At 48.3% G+C, this 23367-nt stretch overlaps 2 protein-coding genes across 6 annotated transcripts; one reads left to right on the top strand and one right to left on the bottom strand.

Moving 5' to 3' along the window:
- Positions 1 to 47: 47 nt before the first annotated feature.
- Positions 48 to 14672, top strand: Cpsf4 (cleavage and polyadenylation specific factor 4). 4 transcript variants are annotated; one of them, XM_005079913.4, is made up of 8 exons: positions 51 to 254; positions 2590 to 2640; positions 5123 to 5275; positions 7584 to 7679; positions 8125 to 8218; positions 9238 to 9310; positions 10714 to 10884; positions 13787 to 14672. In XM_005079913.4, the coding sequence occupies exons 1-8, from the start codon at positions 152 to 154 to the stop codon at positions 13853 to 13855; spliced, it is 810 nt and encodes a 269-aa protein (XP_005079970.1). In that variant the 5' UTR covers positions 51 to 151; the 3' UTR covers positions 13856 to 14672. The 4 variants fall into 4 exon arrangements, with proteins under 4 accessions (XP_040607288.1, XP_005079970.1, XP_005079971.1 ...); XM_005079914.4 differs by having other exon boundaries at positions 53 to 254; positions 10789 to 10884; XM_005079915.4 differs by having other exon boundaries at positions 53 to 254; positions 10792 to 10884.
- Positions 14673 to 15751: 1079 nt separating this feature from the next.
- Atp5mf (ATP synthase membrane subunit f) lies at positions 15752 to 22821 on the bottom strand. Of its 2 annotated transcripts, XM_005079911.4 has the most exons (4): positions 22666 to 22817; positions 18614 to 18721; positions 16588 to 16704; positions 15752 to 15919 (listed from the first exon to the last, which is right to left on the bottom strand). In XM_005079911.4, exons 1-4 carry the CDS (start codon positions 22676 to 22678, stop codon positions 15891 to 15893), a joined length of 267 nt encoding a protein of 88 aa, XP_005079968.1. In that variant the 5' UTR covers positions 22679 to 22817; the 3' UTR covers positions 15752 to 15890. The 2 variants fall into 2 exon arrangements, with proteins under 2 accessions (XP_005079968.1, XP_040607292.1); XM_040751358.1 differs by lacking the exons at positions 15752 to 15919; positions 16588 to 16704 and adding an exon at positions 18353 to 18440 and having other exon boundaries at positions 18553 to 18721; positions 22666 to 22821.
- Positions 22822 to 23367: the final 546 nt, after the last annotated feature.

Here is a 23367-nt window from a genome sequence, read left to right on the forward strand (position 1 = left end):
GGCGCGGGCTCGGGAGCTCCCGGCAGCCTTTGCGGGGCGGCGGCGGCGGCGGCGGCGGGCGAGAAGGAGGGGACGGCGGAGAGCGGTGAGAAGTGGGGAGGGCGGCTAAGAGATCTGAGGGGGAGCCGGGCCGGAGGCCGCCGCCGCCGCCATGCAGGAAATCATCGCCAGCGTGGACCACATCAAGTTCGACTTGGAGATCGCCGTGGAGCAACAGCTCGGGGCGCAGCCGCTGCCCTTCCCTGGCATGGATAGTGAGTACGGGGCCCGGCGGATGGGCGACGTGGATTCCGAGAAGGGTCTTCCCAGCCTTGAGTCGCGGGACCCTCACTTTCCCCCTCGCCCAGCTCCTCTTGCGTCCTGGGACGTCCTCTTGTCGCTTGAAGGCTTGATCCCCGGGGACTCGTCCCTGGCAATCCTCGGGACAGCAGGACCGTGTCGGTTGTTCCAGTAGTTCTTTAGTAAACGCGTGTTGTCCTGAAGAGAACTCCCGTCTCCCACCCTGCTCCAACTAGAGCAAAGCCCTGGAATGTCTCCCACTTCCACCTCTTTGAGCGCTCCTTTCTTACTTTCGCCAGAACTGGGCGCTTAGTAGACCTTCATTCCAGGCTTACTTGAGTGCTGTCTTTCTCCTGGGAACCCCTTCCTTGTTCTGGAATTGTTCTATTTTTTTTTTTCCTCACTACTCCACCTCCGGGTCTTTTGTCCCAACACAGGCCTCTGGGGGACCCTTCCCTCTACTGACCCTCTTTAGATGGTTTTCCCATGATGGTGGGGTATCTCACGTTTTGGGGAGCCGCTCCAATTCCGACTTAATCTGTCTTTGGCCAGGTCGTTCTGGCACACACATTGTTTCCACTCTTAAACAGTAGGCGTTTGCTTGACTTGATGGCACAACCTTGAGGCTGGGACAACATGGAGGGGCAGCTCTATGCCTCGAACTCAACACAGCAGATACACAGCCTGTGGAGGCAGGCGCAGTAGTAAGCCCCTCACATGCCTTTTCCCTTGGAGAGCCAGAGATGTGCATAGATAGCATTGGTACCTCTCCAGATCAGTTCCAGTCTTGCTGGCATTCACTTTTTTTGTGAATGCTGCAGATCCTCCTTGCTGGTCCCTGTGATGATGCTCTTTGAGAAATGTTCTTATCCATCCTCCCAACCCCCATGACTGGGTTTCTGACCTTAAAGAAGGAAGCAAGACTAACTACAAAATAGAAAGAAAGATCACAAATACTCTTAGATGATATTTTTGTTTCATTTTGCTATTGAGATGGCTTCATGTAGTCTAGTCTAGCTTGGAATTCCTTATGTAGCCAAGGGTGACCTTGAACTCCTGTTCCTCCTCACCTCCACTCCCAGTTTCTGTAGTACTAGGGACTGAACCTGGAGCTTTGTGCATGGGTGACAGGCACTCAACCAACTGAGCCGCATCTCCAGCCTTTGTTTTTTCTTATATTCTTTGTTTTTGTGTTTTGAGGCAGTCTGGCTATATACCCAAGGCCAGCCTAGAATTTACTGTATAGCCCAGGCTTTCCTTGAACTTGAAATCTTCCTGCCTCAGTTTCCTTCTCCCAGGTCCTGGAATCACCGGTGTACACCATCATGCCCAGCAGTATCTCTACATTCTACTGCTTTAGCTGTGACCTAGCAAAACCTGCCTGCTTCTGTGAAGCCACTGACCCTACTGGAAATTAGCAAGAGGAGGCACTTGAGTGGGCCTAACGAATGCCATCTCCTGTTTTCATTTTTTAAGTTTATTTTCTGAAAAGGCACAGTGATGAATCAGTGAAAACTGTCTATGAAGCCAAGGATTGTTTGTTCAACAATCACAGCTGGTGAATTTCTAGACTCAACAGAATAGATGGCCCTGGACCCTCTGACTGCCACCACATCCTGACTTTATAGTTTTACTGCCTTCCCAGAGCAGGCTGCACCAGTGGAGATGAAAGGCCTTGCTCCTTTGTGATCCATGTGGACTGTGCATATTAAGGGCTGGCTTGCTTCTTGGTCTTCACTTACATTCTTTCTACTAGGCTAGTGTCTCAGAGGCACCTGCCTGCTCAGGAATCTGTCCTTGCTCAGAGGCATCATCTACTCATTGTTATGTCCTGTGAGACCATTCATTCCCTCCCTCTAATATCCCTGTAAATTAACTCTCCTGGGAGGTCTGAGCTGGGGGTAATTAACTTATTTCTGTGATCTTGTGTTCCTTCTTGCCTTCTCCACCCACTTTTAATTGTCTTGGAAGCTATGGGCTTTCAGGAGCTTCTGAGAAAGAACAATGTTGTTTAGTCCCACCATACAGGTCACATTTCACAGGTTTGACTAAAACAAGTGTGTTTGCTTTGAGACAGGGTCTCACTGTGTAGCCCTAGCTGGTCTGGAACTCAGTGTGTAGACCAGGCTAACCTAGCACTCAGAGATGCACCTGCCTCTGCCTCTTGAGTGCTAGGATTGCATGTCTATGCCACCATGACAGGCATGGGCTTTGTGGGTTTTGCTAGCTCACTACACCTTGGATTAAAGGTTATAAGAGCCTCCCATTGATACCTGGTTTTGGTTGATACCTGGTTCTTTCCTTTTACAGAGTCGGGGGCTGCTGTCTGCGAATTCTTTTTGAAAGCTGCCTGTGGCAAAGGTAAGAAACCCTTGACTTCCTCACAACCTTCCTGAGGTACCTACTATGTCCCCTATCAAGATTTACAGGCCACCTTGTATCTGCTTATATTATTGCTTTCTGTAGGTAGGCGTCCCTAAACGAAGCTGTGGCTTAGATTGAGCCTGCCTAATTTGGAGGCTGCCTTCTTGTGTCACTTTTCCTCCTCAGACAGAGGGGTCATAGAGGCTTTCAGAAACTTCTCATGGTCCCAGAATTACATGTAGCTACACTCCGTGTTTGAATAGACTCTTTAAAAGTTGCAGTGTGTACAAGCTGTTCCTTAGTAGCTTCTTAGTCAGACTCTATCACTCTTGCTTCTGGAGTATTGTTGACACTAACCAGACCCCCCCCCCCCAGAGGCTATGGGAGCCTGGCTATCCATACATAGGTATTAGTGGGCAGGACCTTATGTGTCATGCATACATCTGGGCATTTTTCTCCCTCTGGGAATTTATTTAGGAAACTCAATTTTGTTCAGAAGTTTGAATAGGGAAGACGTCCAGAGCAAAGGGATGGTTTGAATGGGTAGATTGGTCCAGTGGATTTGGACTCCACGGTGTAGTCACTGCTGCTGAAGCAGAGGACTTGGAGGCAGATCCAATAGCTTCATGGTTTCTTGTCAGGACATTCTTCCTTCATTGTGTCCCTGTCTCACTCCCACAAGTTGGCTCAGCTAGTCTATCTATCCTCTGACTGCTATTTAGCTTGATTGGAAGGCTGTTGTTTTTTCTCAAACTTAAATAAAACTGTCCTTGACTTCTTTTTGAGTCCATTTTTAAATTCTTTTATTAATGAGACTAAGAATCCCAAAAAGGAACCCCAGCTCCCCAGATAGTCACACACTATGGGGGGTAGGTGAAGTCATGAGAGCCCGTTCAAATGGGTAACAAGCATTTATTAGAAAACACTCATGGATACACAGAAAGGTTCATAGCTGCCATGCTCTTCCGTTATGCCCAGGGGTGAATGGAACCAGCAGTCCTGTCTCCACACCACACCAGAGTGACTGCCCCTTCTTTAAAGGGGGTCACATCGGCAGACAAGCTCCACCCCAAGGCCAGTACCCCAAGTCTATTAGTGGGATGAATTCCTACAGCAGTGGGGTTCCTGAAATTCCCCCAGGAACATACCACCCATCTTTTGCTGCAGAGCCATCCTAATTCATGGCACTATAGCTGTCCCATAGCTGCTAGCCACACACGTGTTAATCAATTAAAATCTTTAGGTATAGTTCTTCAGTCACACTGTTAACTCAGATGCTCAGCAGTCACCGTGGCTGCTATACTGGATAATAAAGATGTAGAGCATTTCTTGTTTTGTTTTGTGTTTTGTTTTCGAGACAGGGTTTCTCTGTGTAGCTTTAGAGCCTGTTCTGGTACTCACTCTGTAGACCAGGCTGGCCTCGAACTCACAGAGATCCGCCTGCCTCTGCTTCCGGAGTGCTGGGATTAAAGCATATCTTTCCACTGTTCCCAAAAGTTTCTTCTGTGCAGGGTTGGCCTTGTCTTTCTTAGTTATAGCCTTATTCTCAGCAGACCTTTCAGCAGTCCTGGCAAACCGTCAGTTAAAAAAAAGTATGACATCCCCAGAGGATAGCTCTGTCTCGTCTGGGTAGGACACATCCTGCTGCAGAAGAATGCTGCTACTGTTTGTGTATGTCATATCTCTTCAGTTATAAAGTTAATCTTAATCTTGAGGCACTTTTAATAGGACATAGCCTGCCTTGAGTCCAGGATTCTGCTCATGACCCTATTTATCCTGTAAGGCTTACTCTATTATCCCCCTTCCAATTTTTCTATTTCTAGTACCTGTGTACCACTAGAACTTTTTTTTGTTGTTTAAGGAACCAACTACTCTACCCAGGGCTTGTTATGTATCTGTGAAATTGTGACATGACATTTTGTTGTTTTCAGACAGGGTCTCAATGTGTAGCTCTGACTGGCCTGGAACTCCCTATGTAGACCAGGGTGTCCTTAAACTCAATGAGATCCACCTGCCTTTATCTCATGGGTGCTAGAATTAAAGGTGTATGCGATAACACCCAGCAGTATTCTAGTTATGTTTTTCTGAACTACTTTAAACTCAAATACATGACTGTTCAAATATAAAGTAGGGCTGGAAATATGGCTCAGGGGTTGAGAGCACTGGCTGCTCTTCCAAAAGACCCAAAGTACAATTCCCAGCACCTACATGGCAGCTCACAACCATCTGTAACTCTGTTTCTAGGCAATCTGGCATCCTTCCCCCACTTTGTGGCCTCTGCAGACACCATAGACAATGTGGTACAAAACTCCTGTATACCCATAAAATGTAATGTTTGGTGGTATATCACATAAATCCATATTGCCTTCTCCAGAGACACTGCTGCTAGTTTCAGGTGGTTCAAAGTGTAGGGTGACGCTCTCTAGCTCCCCCTAGGTTTATTTTTACCCGAACCTGTATATCTCTTCACTCTTGACAGGTGGCATGTGTCCATTCCGCCACATTAGTGGTGAGAAGACAGTTGTGTGCAAACACTGGCTAAGAGGACTCTGCAAGAAAGGGGACCAGTGTGAGTTCTTACATGAGTACGACATGACCAAGATGCCTGAGTGCTACTTTTATTCCAAGTTCGGTAAGGCACATAGAATCCTGGGAGGCTCTGCTGAGAGAGTCAAGCACCGGGGGCCCAAGTGACTGGCTGCTCGGGGCCCACTGCATCTCTCTGTTTCTCCCATCTTTCCAGAACTTGGGCAGGGCCTGGCAGCCTGAGCTAGTTCAGTAAGGGCGAGTTATTGTTTTCTGTAATAGCTTCATGTCCTTGTGGCACTTCAAGGTTTGGAGCACTTAGGGATAGCTTGACTAAGAAGGGTCCCAGTGAGCAAGCAAGGAAGCAGACTTTGTCTCTGCTCATGGCAGCCTTACCCCTAAAATCCATATGTCCTGGCATGGTTACTGATCACCCCCAACCCGAGTTTCTTCCTTCTCTGGGAGTGTGGGCAAAAGCATGGCTATCTCGGCAGCCCTCGTGTTAATCAAGTCTGGGGCTGTCTTCTGGTGGGAGTGAACCTACTCTTCCCATGAAACTATGATTGCTTTGAGCTCTGATTAGAGATCATGAGGCCCCTACTGTTTGGAGTGGCCTGGATGGAGAAGCAGGAGCTGAGTGGAAGTGGTTGCGCTGGTACAGAGCTTAGTCCCCAGGGACTCCGCTCTGGTCTGCTGTTAGGGGTGTTCCAGGAAGCTCTGATGGTCAGCCCAAAGGCTTCTGTGGCCCCAGACCCTCTACACTGCCAAGAAGAAAGTCAGAAAGCTTCCAGAGGCTATATGGTGAGCTGAGTAATGGTATCTGGTGAGCTTTCAAAGCACTGTTACCAGAGGAGATACTGGTTGTTCCAGCATCTCAACAGGCGTGGTGTTTGTTATTATTGTGGGTTTTGGTTTTTTTGAGACTGTCTTGCTTTATATTGGTCTGTAATTTACTATGTAGAACTGGCTTGTCTTGACGATTCAGTAAACCCCCATCTCAGTCTCCCAAGTGCTGTGCTAACACGTGAGAGTCACCATGCCTGGCTTTAGATGATGGCACCTTAGGTTTTTTTGTTTGTTTGTTTGTTTGTTTTTTGTTTTAATGACTTTTTTTTTTTTTTTTTTTTTTTTTTTGGTTTTTCGAGACAGGGTTTCTCTGTGGCTTTGGAGGCTGTCCTGAAACTAGCTCTTGTAGACCAGGCTGGCCTCGAACTCACAGAGATCCGCCTGCCTCTGCCTCCCAAGTGCTGGGATTAAAGGCGTGTGCCACCAACGCCCAGCTTTAATGACATTTTTTATCATTGGTAATAACTCTTGTTTTGCTTCATTTGTTTTTTGAAGGAGCATAAGCTGAGAGGTCAAAAGAGTCAGAAATAGGATGGGAGCTTCCTAGCTCCCTGGCTTCTCAAGCTTGTCCCATTTGTCACATCCATATCACTGCCATTTCCTACCCTGTGACCCATAGCAGTAGGGCCCACCCTTGTAGGCTGTCTTGGGTTATCCTGCTTTTCTGCTGGTGACCACAGCCCAAGCATGCTCCCATGTCTCTACTGGCCCTTTCTTACCTGTCCCTTGTAGAGCAGTCAGCCTTGTGCAGATGCTGCTGGCAGGTGGACAGTACCCTTGTGTTGAGGGTCCTTTCCCTCTAGGTGTTAAAGAGACAGACCTTTTCTTGCCTGCTGGAGTTGACAGACTAGCGGCATAATAGAGGATGGGTCATAGGAAATGTTATGTAAGATATGAATAGTAAGACACACCTCAGAACTAGCTTCAGCAAAGTGATCTGGGAAAGTCCCAGAGGGAAGTTCTGACCTGGAAGCTAAGAAAGGACTTCTAGTGGCTGAGGATTCATCTTAGGCAGCAGGGAAGCCATTGTGGCACTGGGTCTATAAGCAAACAAGGGGGCTGGGGCACTCCTCTACACTGTAGGTGGATGTGAGCATTGATTGCAGAGGACAGTGCAGGTGCATCCTCATGCTGGGGGTCCAGCACTGATGCCCCTGCGAGGTGCTGGTCCACATGTGTTATCTTCAGCAAGGCTTACCCATATACCGCAGAGACCCAGCCTTTAACTCCCCAACAGTTCTGTTTCTCCTAAAAATTAGAGTTCCTCAGACCTTCTCTGACAGCTCATAGATGTGAAGAGTCAGCAGAATTAGTGATTTCCTGGTCTCAGTGGATGTACTTGAATGTCTAGTCCCCTACCATCTTGGGATGCCCCAGGCTAAGCTGCACTAGTACCCTCCCAGCAGCAGTGATGTATATGAAGGCAGAGCTTGTCACAGCCCCACAAACTGTGCCCTCAGCTGGTATATGAGCAGGCTGGTCCTGGATACTAGAACCACCTGGTCGCTTTGCTTTGGGAGACAGTCACAGCACAGTTCCTTGAAGCTACATGTCTACATTTCCTGCAGGGGAATGCAGCAACAAGGAGTGCCCCTTCCTGCACATCGACCCTGAGTCCAAGATCAAGGACTGCCCTTGGTATGATCGCGGCTTCTGTAAGCATGGTAGGTGACAGGAGGCCTTCTCAGGCGCACCTGATCCCCAAAGTTACCAGATGATCCTCTTGGGGCATCACTTCTCCTGTGCTACCTAGGGTTTCACTGTATAGCCCAAGGTGGCTTTACACTCAGTCCCACAGGTTTCCCAAGTACTGGGGTTTCAGGTGGCGCTACCATGCCTGGCTGTGGGCCATTTTCCTACTCTTCATTTCCCTTGAGCCTCCCACGGAAGCTGTGAGCATGGTGTTCCTGCTTGCACTTTTGATGAGTTTAGCATAGAGGCTGGGGTGCTACCCACTGTCCCCTGTGAATAAGACAGGAAATCAGCATTTGAAGCCACACTCTGGCTCTCTGTACCTCTGAAGTCTGAGCGGGGCTCTGACTAGTAGTGGGACACTTAGCATTACCTCACTGAAGGAAGTCTGAATGGCCTGAATGCTGGGCTTTGCAGGTCCCCTGTGCCGGCACCGGCATACTCGGAGAGTCATTTGTGTGAATTACCTCGTGGGATTCTGCCCTGAGGGACCCTCGTGTAAATTCATGCAGTGAGTATATCCTGGTACCAGCTCTGCTGCTGCCCTCTGGGCGTGTCCTAGGTGCAGCCAGGCTTGAGTCTCTGGGTGGTATCACCCCACCCTAGGGTCTGGGTAGAGCTGGTAGGTGGGGAGGAGCCACTGCTGCTGCTGCTTCTGCTTCTAGAGCTCAGCATTTAACCTTCTGTGAGCATGGGCCATTGGGAAATCCGGTAGAAGCTATGGGCCCAGTCTTCAGAACAGTGCTCATGCAATATCCTTTATGGGAGTTAGAGATTCACCTGTGTTGGCTCTGAATTTGTTGTTCCATATATAGTAAGTAGTTCATGGACCACAGGCAGGTAGGAGAGAAAGAATGATAGTTTCCCACATACAAACTCCTCAGGTTCAGGGCTCAGTCATTGGTGTTGGTGGCAGGTGGTACCTGGTCAAGTGCGGAGCAATTTGGACCTCTGGAGCTGGGCTCTTGCTCCACGGGATTAGCATCCTTCTGGTCCATACCTTTGGCCTTGAAGGTCTAAGGACTTGGTGGTTGTGGAACTGGGCTTCTGGCTAAAGTGACACGGGGACTGAAGAGAGCCTTCCTGTCACTGCTGCTTTGGGCCACATTACCCAACCTGTAGCAGTTGTGTAGCTGCCTGGTTTGTCTTGTGATCCCTGCCTTACTAAAGGCAAGTGGCCAGTGCTGCTACTGGTTCCGGCTCCTAGATAAAAGCCCTGGAGCTTGCATCTGTTCCAGGGCTGCCTGCTTGCCACTGAGTGCTTCTGTACACTGCCAGGAGGCTCTGGCACTCCAGTTAGACTGCATGGGGAAGCGGCTTCCGTGCGTGCCTCCTCTCCTGCACAGCACAGGTACCAGGATGGCCATGCCTTCCTTTAGAGCAGCTCTTGCCCAACGGCTCCATCATCACTTCCTCTGTGCCAGTCTCACCCTGCGTCCTCAACTTTGGGTTGTTTTGCTCAGAGGCTAAGCATGGCTTTCCAAGTACCTGACTTATGTCCTCTCATGCCCTGTTGTCTTCTCTGGTCAGCCCTCGATTTGAACTGCCCATGGGAACCACTGAGCAGCCCCCACTGCCACAGCAGACACAGCCTCCAACAAAGGTATTGTACCCTTATTCCTCCCTGGCCACAATGGCCTGTAGAGACAGTCTCATTATCCACTCAGTGTGAGGTCTGCTGTAAACCCCACTGAGGGACCTTGTGAGGAGGGCAGAGGGGAGAGGCAAGAAAGAGGCGATGTACCCTCTCATTGCAACAGAAAAATCAGAGCAAAGCAGTTTGCTTATTTAGAAATGGAGGGTAGCAAGCCCCAGAGCATGGGGAAGATGGGTCATGTGGGGAATCACTGTAAACATGGGATTGTACAGTTGTGGCTTAGTGGTTTCTGCCTTGGGAAGTGAGCAAGGGCACAAGGGCTGGGCCCACATTGGCTGCTCTTGCTTCTGAGCCAGAACCTTCCCTTTACAAAGGAGGAAACTTGGCCTCTCAGAGGGAGGGATTTACCTGATGGGCTCCTGCCAAGCAATGGCAGCAGTAGGAGCATGACCAAAGTTGACTGATAACTGACCTGTACCAGCATGGCTCCTGTGGGGATTACTGTCACAAACAGGAATAAAAGACTAGCAGCTTCATAATCTAGTCAGTGTTTACTCCTAAGCACAAGGCAAAGAGGGAAATGCTATGGATAAATGGGGGTGTATAGCAGTGCTCAAGCCAGGGCCCTCTGGGCTTGTTGACAGGCCTCTACATAAGCTAACTGCCCTTCTGAAGCCTTACAACTTTTAAGTCAGGTGCCATGTCCCCTTTCAATCCTTCCAGTGCCAGAGCCTGAAATGGCCTGCACAGGACCTCCCACCCCCTTCAGGAGATGGCGGCACCAAGCAAATCAGACTTCCTGAGGAAAGCCAGGCAGTCCATGGCACAGGTGCAGCTGATTGCCGGGGGTTCCTAGCTCTAGCCTGACATTTCCTGGCTCAGAGCCAAGATCCCATCTGGTTAGAATGCCTTGCTTTGGAATCCCTAAGAGCCCCACTCCCCTTTCCCATGTGACTCCCTAGAGGAGGGCCCTCTCAGCCCCTAGACTGCAGGCCAGCGTGTCAGGCTCCAACTGTTTTTCTGTGACTGTTGCTCGCCGTGTAGGCTGCTAAACATCTGGCTGAACCAAGCGTTCATACTGACCTGAAGCTAGAACCTCAGAAACAAAAGTAAGGCCTGATCATGCCCTCACCCCACTGCCCAGAGACTTCCTATTGTCTCTTTCATGTTTTCTTTTCTACTTTTAGTTCTCGTTTTTTGTGTGTCTGCATGGTGTTTTTCGAACAGCAGCTCCTGCCATCATCACCAGAACTTTCTTTTCGGCCCACTCTCCTGGGGCAGGCCATTGCAGAAGCCCTCTTCCTGCTGGTCATGCAGAAGAGGTCCCGTCCTCCTTTTTTTCTGTCCCCATTGGTAGTACGCGTGCACGTGTTTTCTGCAGTAAAACCGTGTTGTGTAACTCTTTCCAGCAAAGTAACAATCCGCCATTACAAAGGTCGTCCTCCTTGATCCAGTTAACGAGTCAGAACTCTTCTCCCAATCAGCAGAGAGCCCCGCAGGTCATTGGGGTCATGCAGAGTCAAAACAGCAGTGCAGGCAACCGGGGACCCCGGCCATTGGAGCAAGTCACTTGCTACAAGGTGAGTCTTAGGGGTGTGGGTGGGGGCCATTGGGAGCCAGGGCAGGGTCTTCACTTAGTGGTCACTGCCTCACTCCTCAGAAGTGTTATTACTGGTTTGAAGAGTAAAGGCAGGCCACTGTGGTGGGCGAGTCACCATCATACTTACTGCTATGCAGACACAGAGTGGAGGAAGGTACACACATGCTGCTGAATGAGCACTGTGCTTTGAAATGAGGATTTCCATAAAGAGTAGAACAAAATGGGGATGCTTCAGGGTAGAGTGATGTTCAAAGCAGCCCATGTGTGCATGCCAAAGGAACAGGGCAAAGTTTTGGGCCCACACGGGCAGGAATTGGGTAAGGACACACCCCAACCTATATAAGAAATGAACTCTCATGAGAGTTCATAGTTGCTTAGTAGACCTTACATGAGTTTGGGCTTGTGTTTGCATCTTTAGAGAGAGCTAAGCAGTTAAAAAAAGCTTGAGGGTGTACACTGCCATCTGACAGAACAAGCCCCCTCATGCTCTGAGGGATGTGTCCATGACTAGACTCCCAAAGTATGAACTTGTGATTAAGAAAATCACAGAACATGCTGAGAAATGTTCCACATGGTGAGTCAGCAGTGACACCCATCGAACTAGATGTATGAGGACTTCAGATGTGGGAGGCGTCTCAGTGTTTAAGATATTTGTTTTGTAATCATGGTGATCAGAGTTTGGATCCCAGGTGGACATGGCAGCTTGCCTCTCCAGCTCATTAGTGAAGACAAGATCCTGGAGCTAGGTGAGCCAGTCAGTGATCTCTAGGTTCATTTGAGACCCTGCCTAAGTAGACAGAAGGAACTCTATGTCACTTTAGGGCCTCCACACATGGGCAAACACAAACAAATGCAGAAAAAATACTAGCGGGAAATAACTACATGTGCACACACTCCTAGAGCAAGTATTATGTATGTAGTGTTTTGCCTGCATGTATGCCTGCAGGCCAGAAGAGGGCGCCAGATCTCATTATAGATGGTTGTGAGCTACCATGTGGTTGCTGGGAATTGAACTCATGACCTCTGGTCCATCTCTCCAGCCTTCTACATAACATTCTATCCTCTTTCTTTATAATAGGCTCATTCTGTGGCTTTACATGGAAGTCTGACCTTTTTAGGGGCTACATACATAACCACCAGGTCTGTTAAAAGACAAATTATGGTTTTTGTTCCTAACTATAGCACTGGACATTAGTTAATTCTTGTCTGATGTTCACTGTCCTTTTTGCTGGCAGTTCTTAGTCATAGAATGTTCCTATACAGTGGCCTTAGGTACGGGCGTGGCCTAGGGCAGTGCTGCACAGCCAGACATTGTTTGATATCCTGTTCTATCCCAGAGAAGTTTGTAACCCAGGGGGAAGGAAAGGCAAGCATTTAAAGAATACTCAAAGCAAAAGGGTGTGTGGATTCAGGTGCCCTAAGGTTGCCGGCTCCATAATTCTCTCTAGTTCCTCCAACTTGCTGGAGCCTGGTAATTTCTCAGAGACATCCTAAAGCAGCTTAACTGTCATGTTGTTCCCAACTAGCACTATGCAGCATTGTCTCCTCTGTGAAGCAAACACTCAGGTCCTGAGACTCTAACAAGACAGGGCTAGGGATACTAACCACTACCACAGCTATAGTGCACTGTCTATATTAAATGTAAGAGTCGCACCGGGCGGTGGTGGCGTACACCTATAATTCCAGCACTCGGGAGGCAGAGGCAGGCGGATCTCTGAGTTCGAGGCCAGGCTGGTCTGACAACCTCCAAAACAATACAGAGAAACCCTGTTTCGTAAAACCAAAAAAAAAAAAAAAAAGTAAGAGTCTACGTTCCTAGGACCCGCTATGGAGACAAGACCTGGTGGTCACATCAGTCTAAGAGCTAACTGGTTGCTATCTAGACCACTTATCCATACAGAAGCCACATCTGAGTGGTGGTATGGTGGTGCATGCTTTTAAACCTAGTACTTGAGAGCCAGAGGCAGTCAGATCTCTGTGAGTTCAAGGCCAGCCAGGGCTACACAGTGTGAGACCTTGTCTCAAATTTAAAAAAAAGAAAAGAAAAAACAAACAACAACAAAAAAATTGAAAAAAAGTGCTAGATACTGACGGATTGCCACTAAGGAAACCAGGACTGAGTTGGCATGGGCATGGGGACTTGATGGGGAATCAGCACAGAGTTGTGGTCCCTTGTAGTCTGCCCATTGTTCATTGCTAGACCAAGGCTTCTGTTCACTTCTGGATAATTCTCTTTTGAGATGGTACAAGAACAGGCACCACAGAAGGGCTAAGTTGGGGTTAGTGATAGCTGTTAGGTGACACAGGACTGTCAGGTTGCTCTGGCCCTGTGATCAAAGACTGCTGGAAATGTATACAAGATCAAGGAGAAGACGGGCCTTGCTGGCACACGCCTTTAATCCCAACATTCAGGAGGCAGAGGCAGGTGGCTCTCTGTGAGTTCAAGGCCAGCTTGGTCTACAGAGTGGGTTCCAGGACAACCTCCAAAGCAGCACAGAGAAACCCTGTCTCCAAAAACAAAAGATCCAGTAGGGAAAGCTTCAGACATAGCCCACCCTCAAGTGTTCCCAGTAATGGCTCCTCAAATTGGGGCAGGAGCCTGGTGGCTTCTATCGGGTTGGTCCCTCCTATCTTTTCTAGGAACTCCAGATGTTGGCTCAGAGGTAAGGTGATTGGCCTGCCCTGTGGAGGGGCAGGTGGGGGAGCTCTTTGGTACTCTGGGAGCCCATTGGGCAGGCCTGGGCCCACTGAAGGTGTGGTGGGGCTGGGGAGCTGCTCCCCGGGTTAGCCTCATTGCCTCTTCCGAGCTTCACAGGCTGTAATTTACCTTAGACAGCATGCCAACTCTCATGCTTTTCTCTTTCCTTCCCCTCTATTCCCAGTGTGGTGAAAAAGGACACTACGCCAACAGATGCACCAAAGGGCATTTGGCCTTTCTCAGTGGACAGTGACAACAGCTGGAATCTGTGGAGCAGCCTGAGAGTCCTGCTGTTGGGAACAAGCACTTAGTTGCTGAATGTAGTGCTGGCAGTACTGTTGGAGCCACGGGCACACCTGCCAGGGCTCGTTTTGAGGGGCCATGTCTGTCCTATCATTTTGCTGTAATCTTTTTTTTAAAAGAAGGAGCACGTGCTTCAGTTGGGTCCCTTGAGCCAGTTTGCTTTGGACATCAGTGCCTCATTTTTTGGACTCTGTGCACACTGCCCTCTTGGGGAAAGAAGCTGAGAAGGGCTGTGCTTCTTGGTCCTGTGTGGAAGATGGCTAGTAGTTCCCCTCAGGGAGGGCCTCATTAAACACCAGCACCTGGAGAGGATGGGTGGAACATGTGGGGCTGTGGCCAGGTCAGCCTGCTGTCTCCATGTCCAGCTGAAGCCTCAAGCTGTGCCTATGAATGTGACTTGAACAAGGGAGCCCTTCCAGACAAACGTGGAGCATCCACTGCCTGGCCTGGCCCTGGGTGTCAGGATCCCAGGCTGAGCTGCTTTTCTGGGCTTGCTTTCTTGTGGAGACCCGCCTGGCAGTGCTTTGGGCACACCTTCAGCCAGTGCTGCAGACCACCTTTAAATAGCTGACCCAGTTGAGCTGCGCCTACCTCCTGCCAAGCAAGCTCTGTGCTGTCGTTCAGACCCCTGTGGCATGTAGAGGCCACCCATCCTTGAGCCTAGAAAATGTGAATCCATCACCTGCAACCTGCTGGGCAAGTGGGCCTATCCAAGTTCAGTTACAAGAATACTTTTTATGAAGTTGATTAAAAAAGCTTGTTTTTTAGCCTATGTTTCATTACTGTAGTGACTCCTGAGGAACTTCCCTCTTAGTGGGTATCAATCTCACAAAAAGTTACTGCTGCTGGGAAGGGACTTTGCATGGTACCTGATCTTACCTTTAATGTTACCTTGTCATCCAAACCAGGCCTACTTCAATCCCCATTCATGTAGACTCTATGCAGTGTGTATTCTCCGTTCTTCTCCTCTCCTCCCATAAGGAATTGGTTGCTTGGTCTTAAATCTTATTGAAGAGGCAGGGATTGGGAGTGCTTCAGGGAGTGATGAGCCTGCTCCAGGCAGGCTGGCACCTCTTAACATCTGTCTCAAGGTTTCAACTCTAGCCATTTTACCTGTGTGCTGGTGGTCCTCATGCAGAAGGGAGGGGTTGGAAGATATTCAGGCTATCTCCAAATCCCTTGTGCTGTTAAGATGTCCAGGAGTAGGCTGCTCTTCAGATGCCCCTCATTTGACTCCTAGCACCCACTACCATCTAACTCTAGTTGCAGGGGATCTCATACCTTCTGCCTTCTGTAGTATCAGGAGCACGAATAGTGCAGATATGTCTATATTATAGTTATTTATATAGTGAGACAAATGTCCATACACATAATAAAATGTTGCTAAGGAACCAAATTGTAATTAAAAGCATTTGCTGCCTTATAGAGTACTATGGTTCTATTCCCAGCACCCATATGGCAGCTCATAACTAACTCCAGTCCCAAGGGATTCAATAGCCTCTTCAGATTTTCATGGGTGTCAAGTATACGTGCAGGGAAAATACTCATGCACAAAATTTCTTTGATCCCAGCATGCAGAGGCAGAGGCAGGCTGACCTCTTGACTTTGAACCCAGCCTGGTCTGCACAGTGAATTTCAGGACAGCCCCCAATTGTCATGAGTCAGGGCCCATGCTTTATGTTGTATTTGCCAACCAAAGGCCACAGCACCTCTAAACATCCACAGTGCTATGGCATGACAGGCCTCTAGGTGGTTGAAACCCCAGATGACATGCTGCCTGACAATGATCTGGGACACAATCCCAAGGCTTCAGGAGCACAGAACAATGACTGTATCAGGCAAGCAGTACATTAACCAGTCAGTCACCTTTTATTGGATACTAGTTCTTAGGATTTGAAGATTCAGCCCCAGTTGAATTCTCCATGGATGGGAGTGGGGCGGGCGGTCATGCTCAGGTGTGCAGTGCCGTCCACAGTGACCCTTCTTCAGTGGTACTTGCGTCGCCGCTCATGTTCTAAAGTTATGAAAAAAAGTCTCCTACCATGTGTTCCAATGAAAGCACAGTAGAGTGATGGCAGGAGGCCACAATCATGGGAATCCTTCCTGTACATTTCTTTCTGGTGACTTAGGGACCTGCCATCTGGCTAATTTCTTCCCACATCAGATGGCTACACTGGTACCTTAACAGCACCTCAACTAGAAATGTTGCACAGGTCCAGTGAGACTGGCAGGAGCTGGTGCTGCTATGAAAACAGCTGTGAAACCTGGTCAGAGGCTGATGTTCCCGTCTCCCATCAGGCTTCACCAGCCCACATCTGAGACTGAGGAACAGCCGTGCTTTGCCAGATCACTGTACAGACATTGGGTCATACTACTTAACCCACTGCCTTCTTCGCATTGGCTGCTAGGAAAAGAAGCCAGTTTTCAGCATTGTATATTATGCTCCCCAAGCACTAAACTTTAGTCTAATTCCATCTTATTTTCCCTGTGTTCCTTTTCATAAGCTCCACACTTAAAACCACGTCATACATGCCACATTACTGTAACTTCCTCCAGGTGGAAGATCAGGAAAAGGGGCATCTCAAAGCTCCACTGCTGACAAGGTGGACTGCCACGTCTAACAAAGCCAGCCAACACCAGCCTCCTGGGTATCAGGAAGCTGAGTCATGCCAGAGAACTTACTGAGTTCCTTGTAAGAAATGCAGTAGCTGAAAACCACGTAGGCTGCCAGCACCATGTTAATCCCCGAGATGCTGCCTTTCCGAACGTTGATGTACTTGTTGTAATACCGGTCGTAACCTGCAACAGAGGAGGTGCTCACTGCCAATGTTTCTGACTGTACAGTGAAATCCCTGGGGCTCTGACAGCAATTCACCATGCACTTACTGATGATGGTGGACAGCACAAATGTCCTATGTGGTTCTGTCTTCATGACCCAAGACTAGCCCCAAACTTAAGCCCATTTAACAGGGCATCTACACTTTCTTTGGCTTTAACTTTGTAGATTTGGCTTAGCTTGTTAATCTTTGCTCTTCCTTTATCTCCACCTCCAGTCTGGGGACCCTCTTATTCTAATTCTGCCCCAGATTCCAACCCCACTAAGGGCCACTTCACCATAGCCTGCTAGGTTGACTAAGCCTTTCATGACATCACTGAGTGCCTTAAATATAAGCAGCCAGGTGCATTCACCAGAGAGGTATAACATACTCCAGTTAGTGAAAAAAAAAAGAAACGAGACAGGCGGGACAGTGCACTGTGTGCGGAGGCAGGAGGATCACAAGGATCCTCAGTTTCATACTGAATTCGAGGCCTGCCTATTTGAAACCATCACATAACAACCAAGGCACCTCAGAGGTAAAGGCAGAGGGATCTCGAGCTCAAGCAAGCCTGATCTACAGGTTTTATGCTGGCCATGGCTATATAGTAAGATCCAAACAACAGTAACAATACAGAACAAAAAAACAACAAAATGGAATGCTTTGACAGGCATTAAAAGTTTAAAACAGGATTGCCTGGGAGGAGCTATGAGCATATGCCACATCAATTTCCTGGATAGTTGTAAATAGACATTGGGGTAAAAGGCAGAATATTCTGAGGGCAGAACTGGAAGGAAAGCCTCAAGTCAGGCCAAGTCACAGGATTGATAGCATAGGGTGGCCAGATTAGGAAAATGTGCATCCCTGAAGAGGCCAGAGGCCATGCATGACTCCATCGAATATCTGACCAGTCCTGTACTTAACCAAGGATGTGCATTTTGATAAAGGGCTTGAAGAAGGATGAGCATGGTACATCCTGGTGACCATCATGCTTCAAACTCATTCTCTTCTCAAAGAAGTTTTTTGTTTGTAGTTTTTCTTTTTGAGACTAGAGTCTCATGTATCACAGTCACCAAATTTGGTATATAGCTAAAGGTGACACTGAAATCTAGGACCTCCTGCTTCCAGCTTCCTAGTGCTAGAATTGCAGGTATGTATAAACACACCTGGTTTGTTCAGTTTCCTCTAAGACAGAGGTACTGACCCAAAGCAATAAAATTAGCTTGAGCCTAATACCCTCAAAAGACACAAAACATTTCCTAGGCTGAAGCATCTCAGAGCTCAACTTTGTTGTTTTATGTGTACGCATGCAGATGGTGTGTGCACTCTCACATTCACAGACGTGAGAGAAAAGTGTGTGGAGGCAGAGGTCGGCATCAGGGAGCTATCTCTTTCCACCATGTTTTGAGGCAGAGGGGCTCACTGAACTTGGAGCTGACCAATTAGCTAGACTAACTAGCAGCCAGTGAGCTCCCGGGAAGGATCCTCCTGTCTCTGCTTCTCAGTGCTGGAACCACAGGTACGCACTGCTTTTCACATGGGCACTGGGAACGCAAACACAACACACACAACACAAGTCCTCATGCTTATACAGCAAGCACAGTACACACTGAGCCATTCCCCTTGCTCACAGTCAGCATTTGTTCTCAGTAACAGCCCTGACTGTCCTCAAACTCAGAGATCCAGCGTGTGCCACCATACACCAGCTTCACGGTCAGCCTGTGACAAGTTCATGCAAACACAGAATCAGGAGTTAACTACCATCATCGCCCCCTCTACAAAACCAACAAATCTCAAGACAGCAAGGCCTTTATCACCCAGACTAACTCACAGCAAAAAGAGGCCTGAAGACCAGAGTATTGCTTTTGTCTTCACATCCATAAGACACTGACCTCTCTGAAAGGCTCCCATAACGCCACTGGGGGTAAAATTCCGCATCAGTATCCAGCTTGGCAGCTCACCAAGTTTAACCTCCATAAGCTTCTTCTCCTTCAGTGGCACTGAAAGAAAAACAATAACACAGAATAATCCTTCAGCAACACAGATAGCCCTCTTTTATGTGCCATTTCAACTGTCCATGCAGGTATATGAAGTACACAGATGCTGCACACGAGTCATTTTCTCAATAAGTATATCACATCGAAACCACTACTGTCAGCCTAAGCCTATGGAGTAGAGCTGTTTAGCAAAAGCTTTGAATATCAAGGGCTGGAGACATGGCTCAGCAGACAAGAACTCAGGACCTGGAGTCAATTCCCAGCATCCACATGGCAGCTCATAACAGTCTGTAACGCAGGATCAAACTCTGGTCCTCTGTAAAAGTAAGAAATGGGGGGCTAGAGAGATGGCTCAGAGGTTAAGAGCACTGGCTGCTCTTTCAAAGGTCCTGAGTTCAATTCCCAGCAACCACATGGTAGCTGACAATCATCTGTAATAAGATCTGGTGCCCTCTTCTGGCCTGCAGGAATATATGCAGGCAGAACACTACATACATAATAAATAAATAATCTTAAAAAAAAAGTAAGAAATGTTCTTAACTAATGACTCAGCCTGAGAGAGCCCTGCTTTACCTTATTTAGTCATCACACAGAGTTAACCATTATCCCACTAGGAGAGGAACACCAGAAGGAAACAAACCTCACAACTTGTCTCCATGCTCTGGAAGCCAATCTCAGGATAGGTCTGTCTAACCCCCGGGATCTGTTCCTAGGAACACCCCAGTGTATGTGGAAGGAGAACTGACTCCCACAAATTGTTCTCTGACTTCCATATGCACGCTATGGCATGCACATGCTTGCACACACAAAATATTTTTAAAAAGCTGAGCATGAGCCTGGCGTTGGTGGCGCACACCTTTAATCCCAGCACTTGGGAGGCAGAGGCAGGCAGATCTCTGTGAGTTTGAGGCCAGCCTGGTCTACAGAGTGAGATCCAGGAGAGCCTCCAAACAATACAGAGAAACCCTGTCTCCAAAAAAAAAAAAAAAAAAAAAAAAAAGCTGAGCATGGTGGTGCAAGCCTTTTATCACTTAGGCACTTAGGTAGGCAAGCATATCTCTGTGAATTCAAGGTCAGCCTGGCCTACATATTGAGTTCCAGGACAGATAGGGCTGCTACAAAAAATAAAACAAACAGAAAATCCCAAAACAACAACAAAAAACAAAACAAAAAAAAATGTTTAAGATTTATTTTTATTAAGTTTCTGAGATGGCTCAGTGGTTGAGAACACTGTCTGTTCTTCCAGAGGATTTAGGTTCAATTTCCAGCACCCACATGGCAGCTCACACCTGTCTGTAACTCCATTCCAGGGGATCTGACATCCTCATACATACATACATACATACATACATGCAGGCAAAATATCAATGTACATAAAATAAAAATAAAATCATTTATAATCTTTACAAAATATTTGTTTTTATTATATGCTTATGAGCATTTTGCCTGCATGCATGTATGTACAGCATATTCATGCCTGGCATCCAAAGAGGTAAGAAGGCATCAAATGCCCTGGAACTGGAGTCACAGATGAATATGAATCACCATGTGGGAGCTGGGAACCAAACTCTGGTCCTTTCCAAGAGCAACAAGTGCTCTTTTGTAACCACTGAGAGAGACATCCTTCCAGCCCCAGACAACCCCCTACCAATCTTATGTGCTGCTATTGGTAACTGTTATTTTCCTCACTTAAAAAAAAAAAATCAATACTTAGGAGGTCAGGTTATGTGAACTGATCTTATTCAAATGGCCCAGAGGAAAACCAGATGCCCAGCTCACATCAGAGAGTCCTGCATTATGGGACAGTCATTTTGTTCCATGATCTTTGTTTCTTAAGACAGGGTCTCTCTCTACAGCCCTGGAACTTGATATGCAGATCAGGCTGATCTTGAACTCAGGATCTATCTGCCTCCTAAGAACTGGAATTAAAAGTATATGCAGGCCGGGAGTTGGTGGCGCACCCTGGGCTACCGAGCAAGTTCCAGGGCAGCCTCCAAAACAATGCAGAGAAACCCTGTCTTGAAAAAAAAAAACAAAAAACAAAAAAAAAAAGTATATGCAGTAGTGCAAAGTCTGGAAAGTTGTTTTCTGACCCCTATAGTCTCCTTATGGATCTTGTGTGCACTCGTGGACATGCACTCTCTCTCTCTCTCTCTCTCTCTCTCTCTCTCTCTCTCTCTCTCTCTCTCTCTCTCTCTCTCTCTCTCTCTCTCACACACACACACACACACAGAGGAACATATATGTTTAGTGCTACAATGCTGGAATTAAACTTGTTTCTGTGTGCCATGGATGTTGTTGAATACCTGATTCTGCCACCTTCCAAATGCTGGAATCACAGGTTTTATGTGGTGTCAGGGGTAGAACCCAGGACTTTGGGCACACTGGGCAAGCACTTTACCAACTAAACTGTAATTCTATTTCCCACCCCCTAATATCTCAAATATCTTTCTTGAACTAAATTTATTTTTTTAGACTATTAATTTATTATGTATGTGACCTGCCTGCATGTTTCCCTGCAGGCCAAAAGAGGGCACCAGATCTCATTACAGATGGTTGTGAGCCATCATGCAGTTGCAGGAAATTCAACTCAGAACCTCTGGAAGAGTAGTCTGTGCTCTTAACCTCTGAGCCATTTATTTATTTATTTATTTTGGTTTGAGGCAGGGAATTGCCTTAGGCTCATGGCAATCTTACTGCCTCAGCCTCCCGAGTGCTAGAATGACAGGCATTACCACCTCCAGCTAGCTAAGTGTACTAAACTGTTTAGTCCTTAGTCAATGGGTCTTCACACAAAAAACTTCAAGCTGGGCATGGTGGCACTTACCTTTTAATCTCAACACTCAGGATGCAGAAGCAGGGAGATTTCTGTGAGTTCAAGTTCAGCCTGGTCTACATAGTGAGCCCCAGGAGAGCCAGGACTCCACAGCAAAATCCTGTCTTGAAAAGTCCTAAACCAAACCAAACCAAAAAGCCCCAGATTCTTCACACTGCATGTTTGGACGCCCCATTGCTTCATCTTCCCAGGCTGAGATAAAGAACTCAGAAACACAGCTGAGTATAGTGGCATAGGCCTGTAATCTAGCACTCAAAGGCAGAGACTAACACCGAGGCTGCAAGTGCAGGGCCAACCTGGGCTACACAGAGAACCCTGTCTCGAAAGGAGGGGGGTAAGACAACCGTAAAATGGCTAGCTGACTGCTGGAGTTTCATTCCAGGCAGAAGCCACTCCTCAAAGTTGTCCTCTAACGTGCTGCACACAAGCGCCAGCACTCCCTGGCCCTACCTAGACACACTTCATACCCACAGACATGTAATTCCCACAGTGCACGACGACTGAGTGTCAAGATTTACACGCGCCTGTTAAGGCAACGCCTGTCTGTCTGTCTGTCACAAGGACATCTTGGAGAATTAACCTAGGTCTGCATCCCAACTAGGCTCTCAGGAGCTGTGACCTTGAACAGGTCACGCTCCTCAGCAGGCGTGTTCAATCGAAGCGAGTGTAACACAATGTGCTGTCGGGAACCATGCTAGGTAACTGCCGCTCCTGGCCCTTAATCTGAACCTCAGCTCTGGGACGGGAAGGCGCTGCGGTGAGTACAAGTTCAAGTGCCCCCGTCTGTGTCGCAGGAAGAAAAAGCGCTTATTCCTCAGCGGAGAGCCCAACGAACGGTTCCCGGCAGCGCGAGTGCAGGCCGGCAGAAGCCTCTCCAGGCTGCCTCGGGCTTCCACCGCCGCGCCGGGCGGTGCACAGCGCTAATCCGCCTCGGGGTGTACGGCGGAGGGCCTCAGAGCAAGGGTCCAGCGCGCCTCGGGAGAGGCCGCTGTGATGTCCCCGGGAGAAGGGCGAGTGTCCTAGCAGTTCCTTCTCACCCCACTATGGCCCTGGATCCTGCGCCCAGCTCGGGCTTCCAACCCCGCGGCCTGGCGAGAGCCAAAGGACTCACCGAGCGACGCCATCTTGCAGTCCTGGTGTCCGCAAAACCCAGCGGCGCGCGGGGGCTGCTGGGAAGGGAGTAAGCATCGCTGCTGAACGCGCTGGGAGCGGAGGCTCACCGGAAGTAGGTCGCCCCTTCGGTAGAGCGTGGAACTCGAGGGTGTCTTGAAGGGGAGGGCAGCGCCGGGCGTTGGTGGCGCACGCCTTTAATCCCAGCACTTAGGAGGCAGAGGCAGGCGGATCTCTGTGAGTTCGAGGCCAGCCTGGTCTACAGAGCTAGTTCCAGGACAGTCTCCAAAACAATACAGAGAAACCCTGTCTCGAAAAACCAAAAAAAAATACATAAATAAAATAAAAAAGAAGGGGAGGGCAGCTCCTTAGAGTCCTCGCGGACTCTACATTTTGGGACCAGACGGAAGTAAAGGACAAAAGGGACAAGGGACATTCTGACTTTTTATCCTCTGCTTTTGGATCTGTTATGAGAAATGAGAAGGGTAGGGGTGTGGTTGGATCCCGAGTGCTCTAGGCTCTGGTTTCATTCCACGCTGAAAAGAAAAGCCCAGAAGTCTTGAAAGCAGGAACATTTCTTGCCCTCCCCAATTCCTTTTACCCGCTATTCTCTGGGCTCTGACCCCAAACTCCTTTGAAGTTCCACTTATGATGCCTAAGTGATTTCCACGATGATTGCAAAGACTGACCTTCTAAAGCTCAT

The sequence above is a fragment of the Mesocricetus auratus genome, unplaced genomic scaffold, assembly GCF_017639785.1.
Source record: "Mesocricetus auratus isolate SY011 unplaced genomic scaffold, BCM_Maur_2.0 Super-Scaffold_100008, whole genome shotgun sequence".
NCBI lineage: Eukaryota > Metazoa > Chordata > Mammalia > Rodentia > Cricetidae > Mesocricetus > Mesocricetus auratus.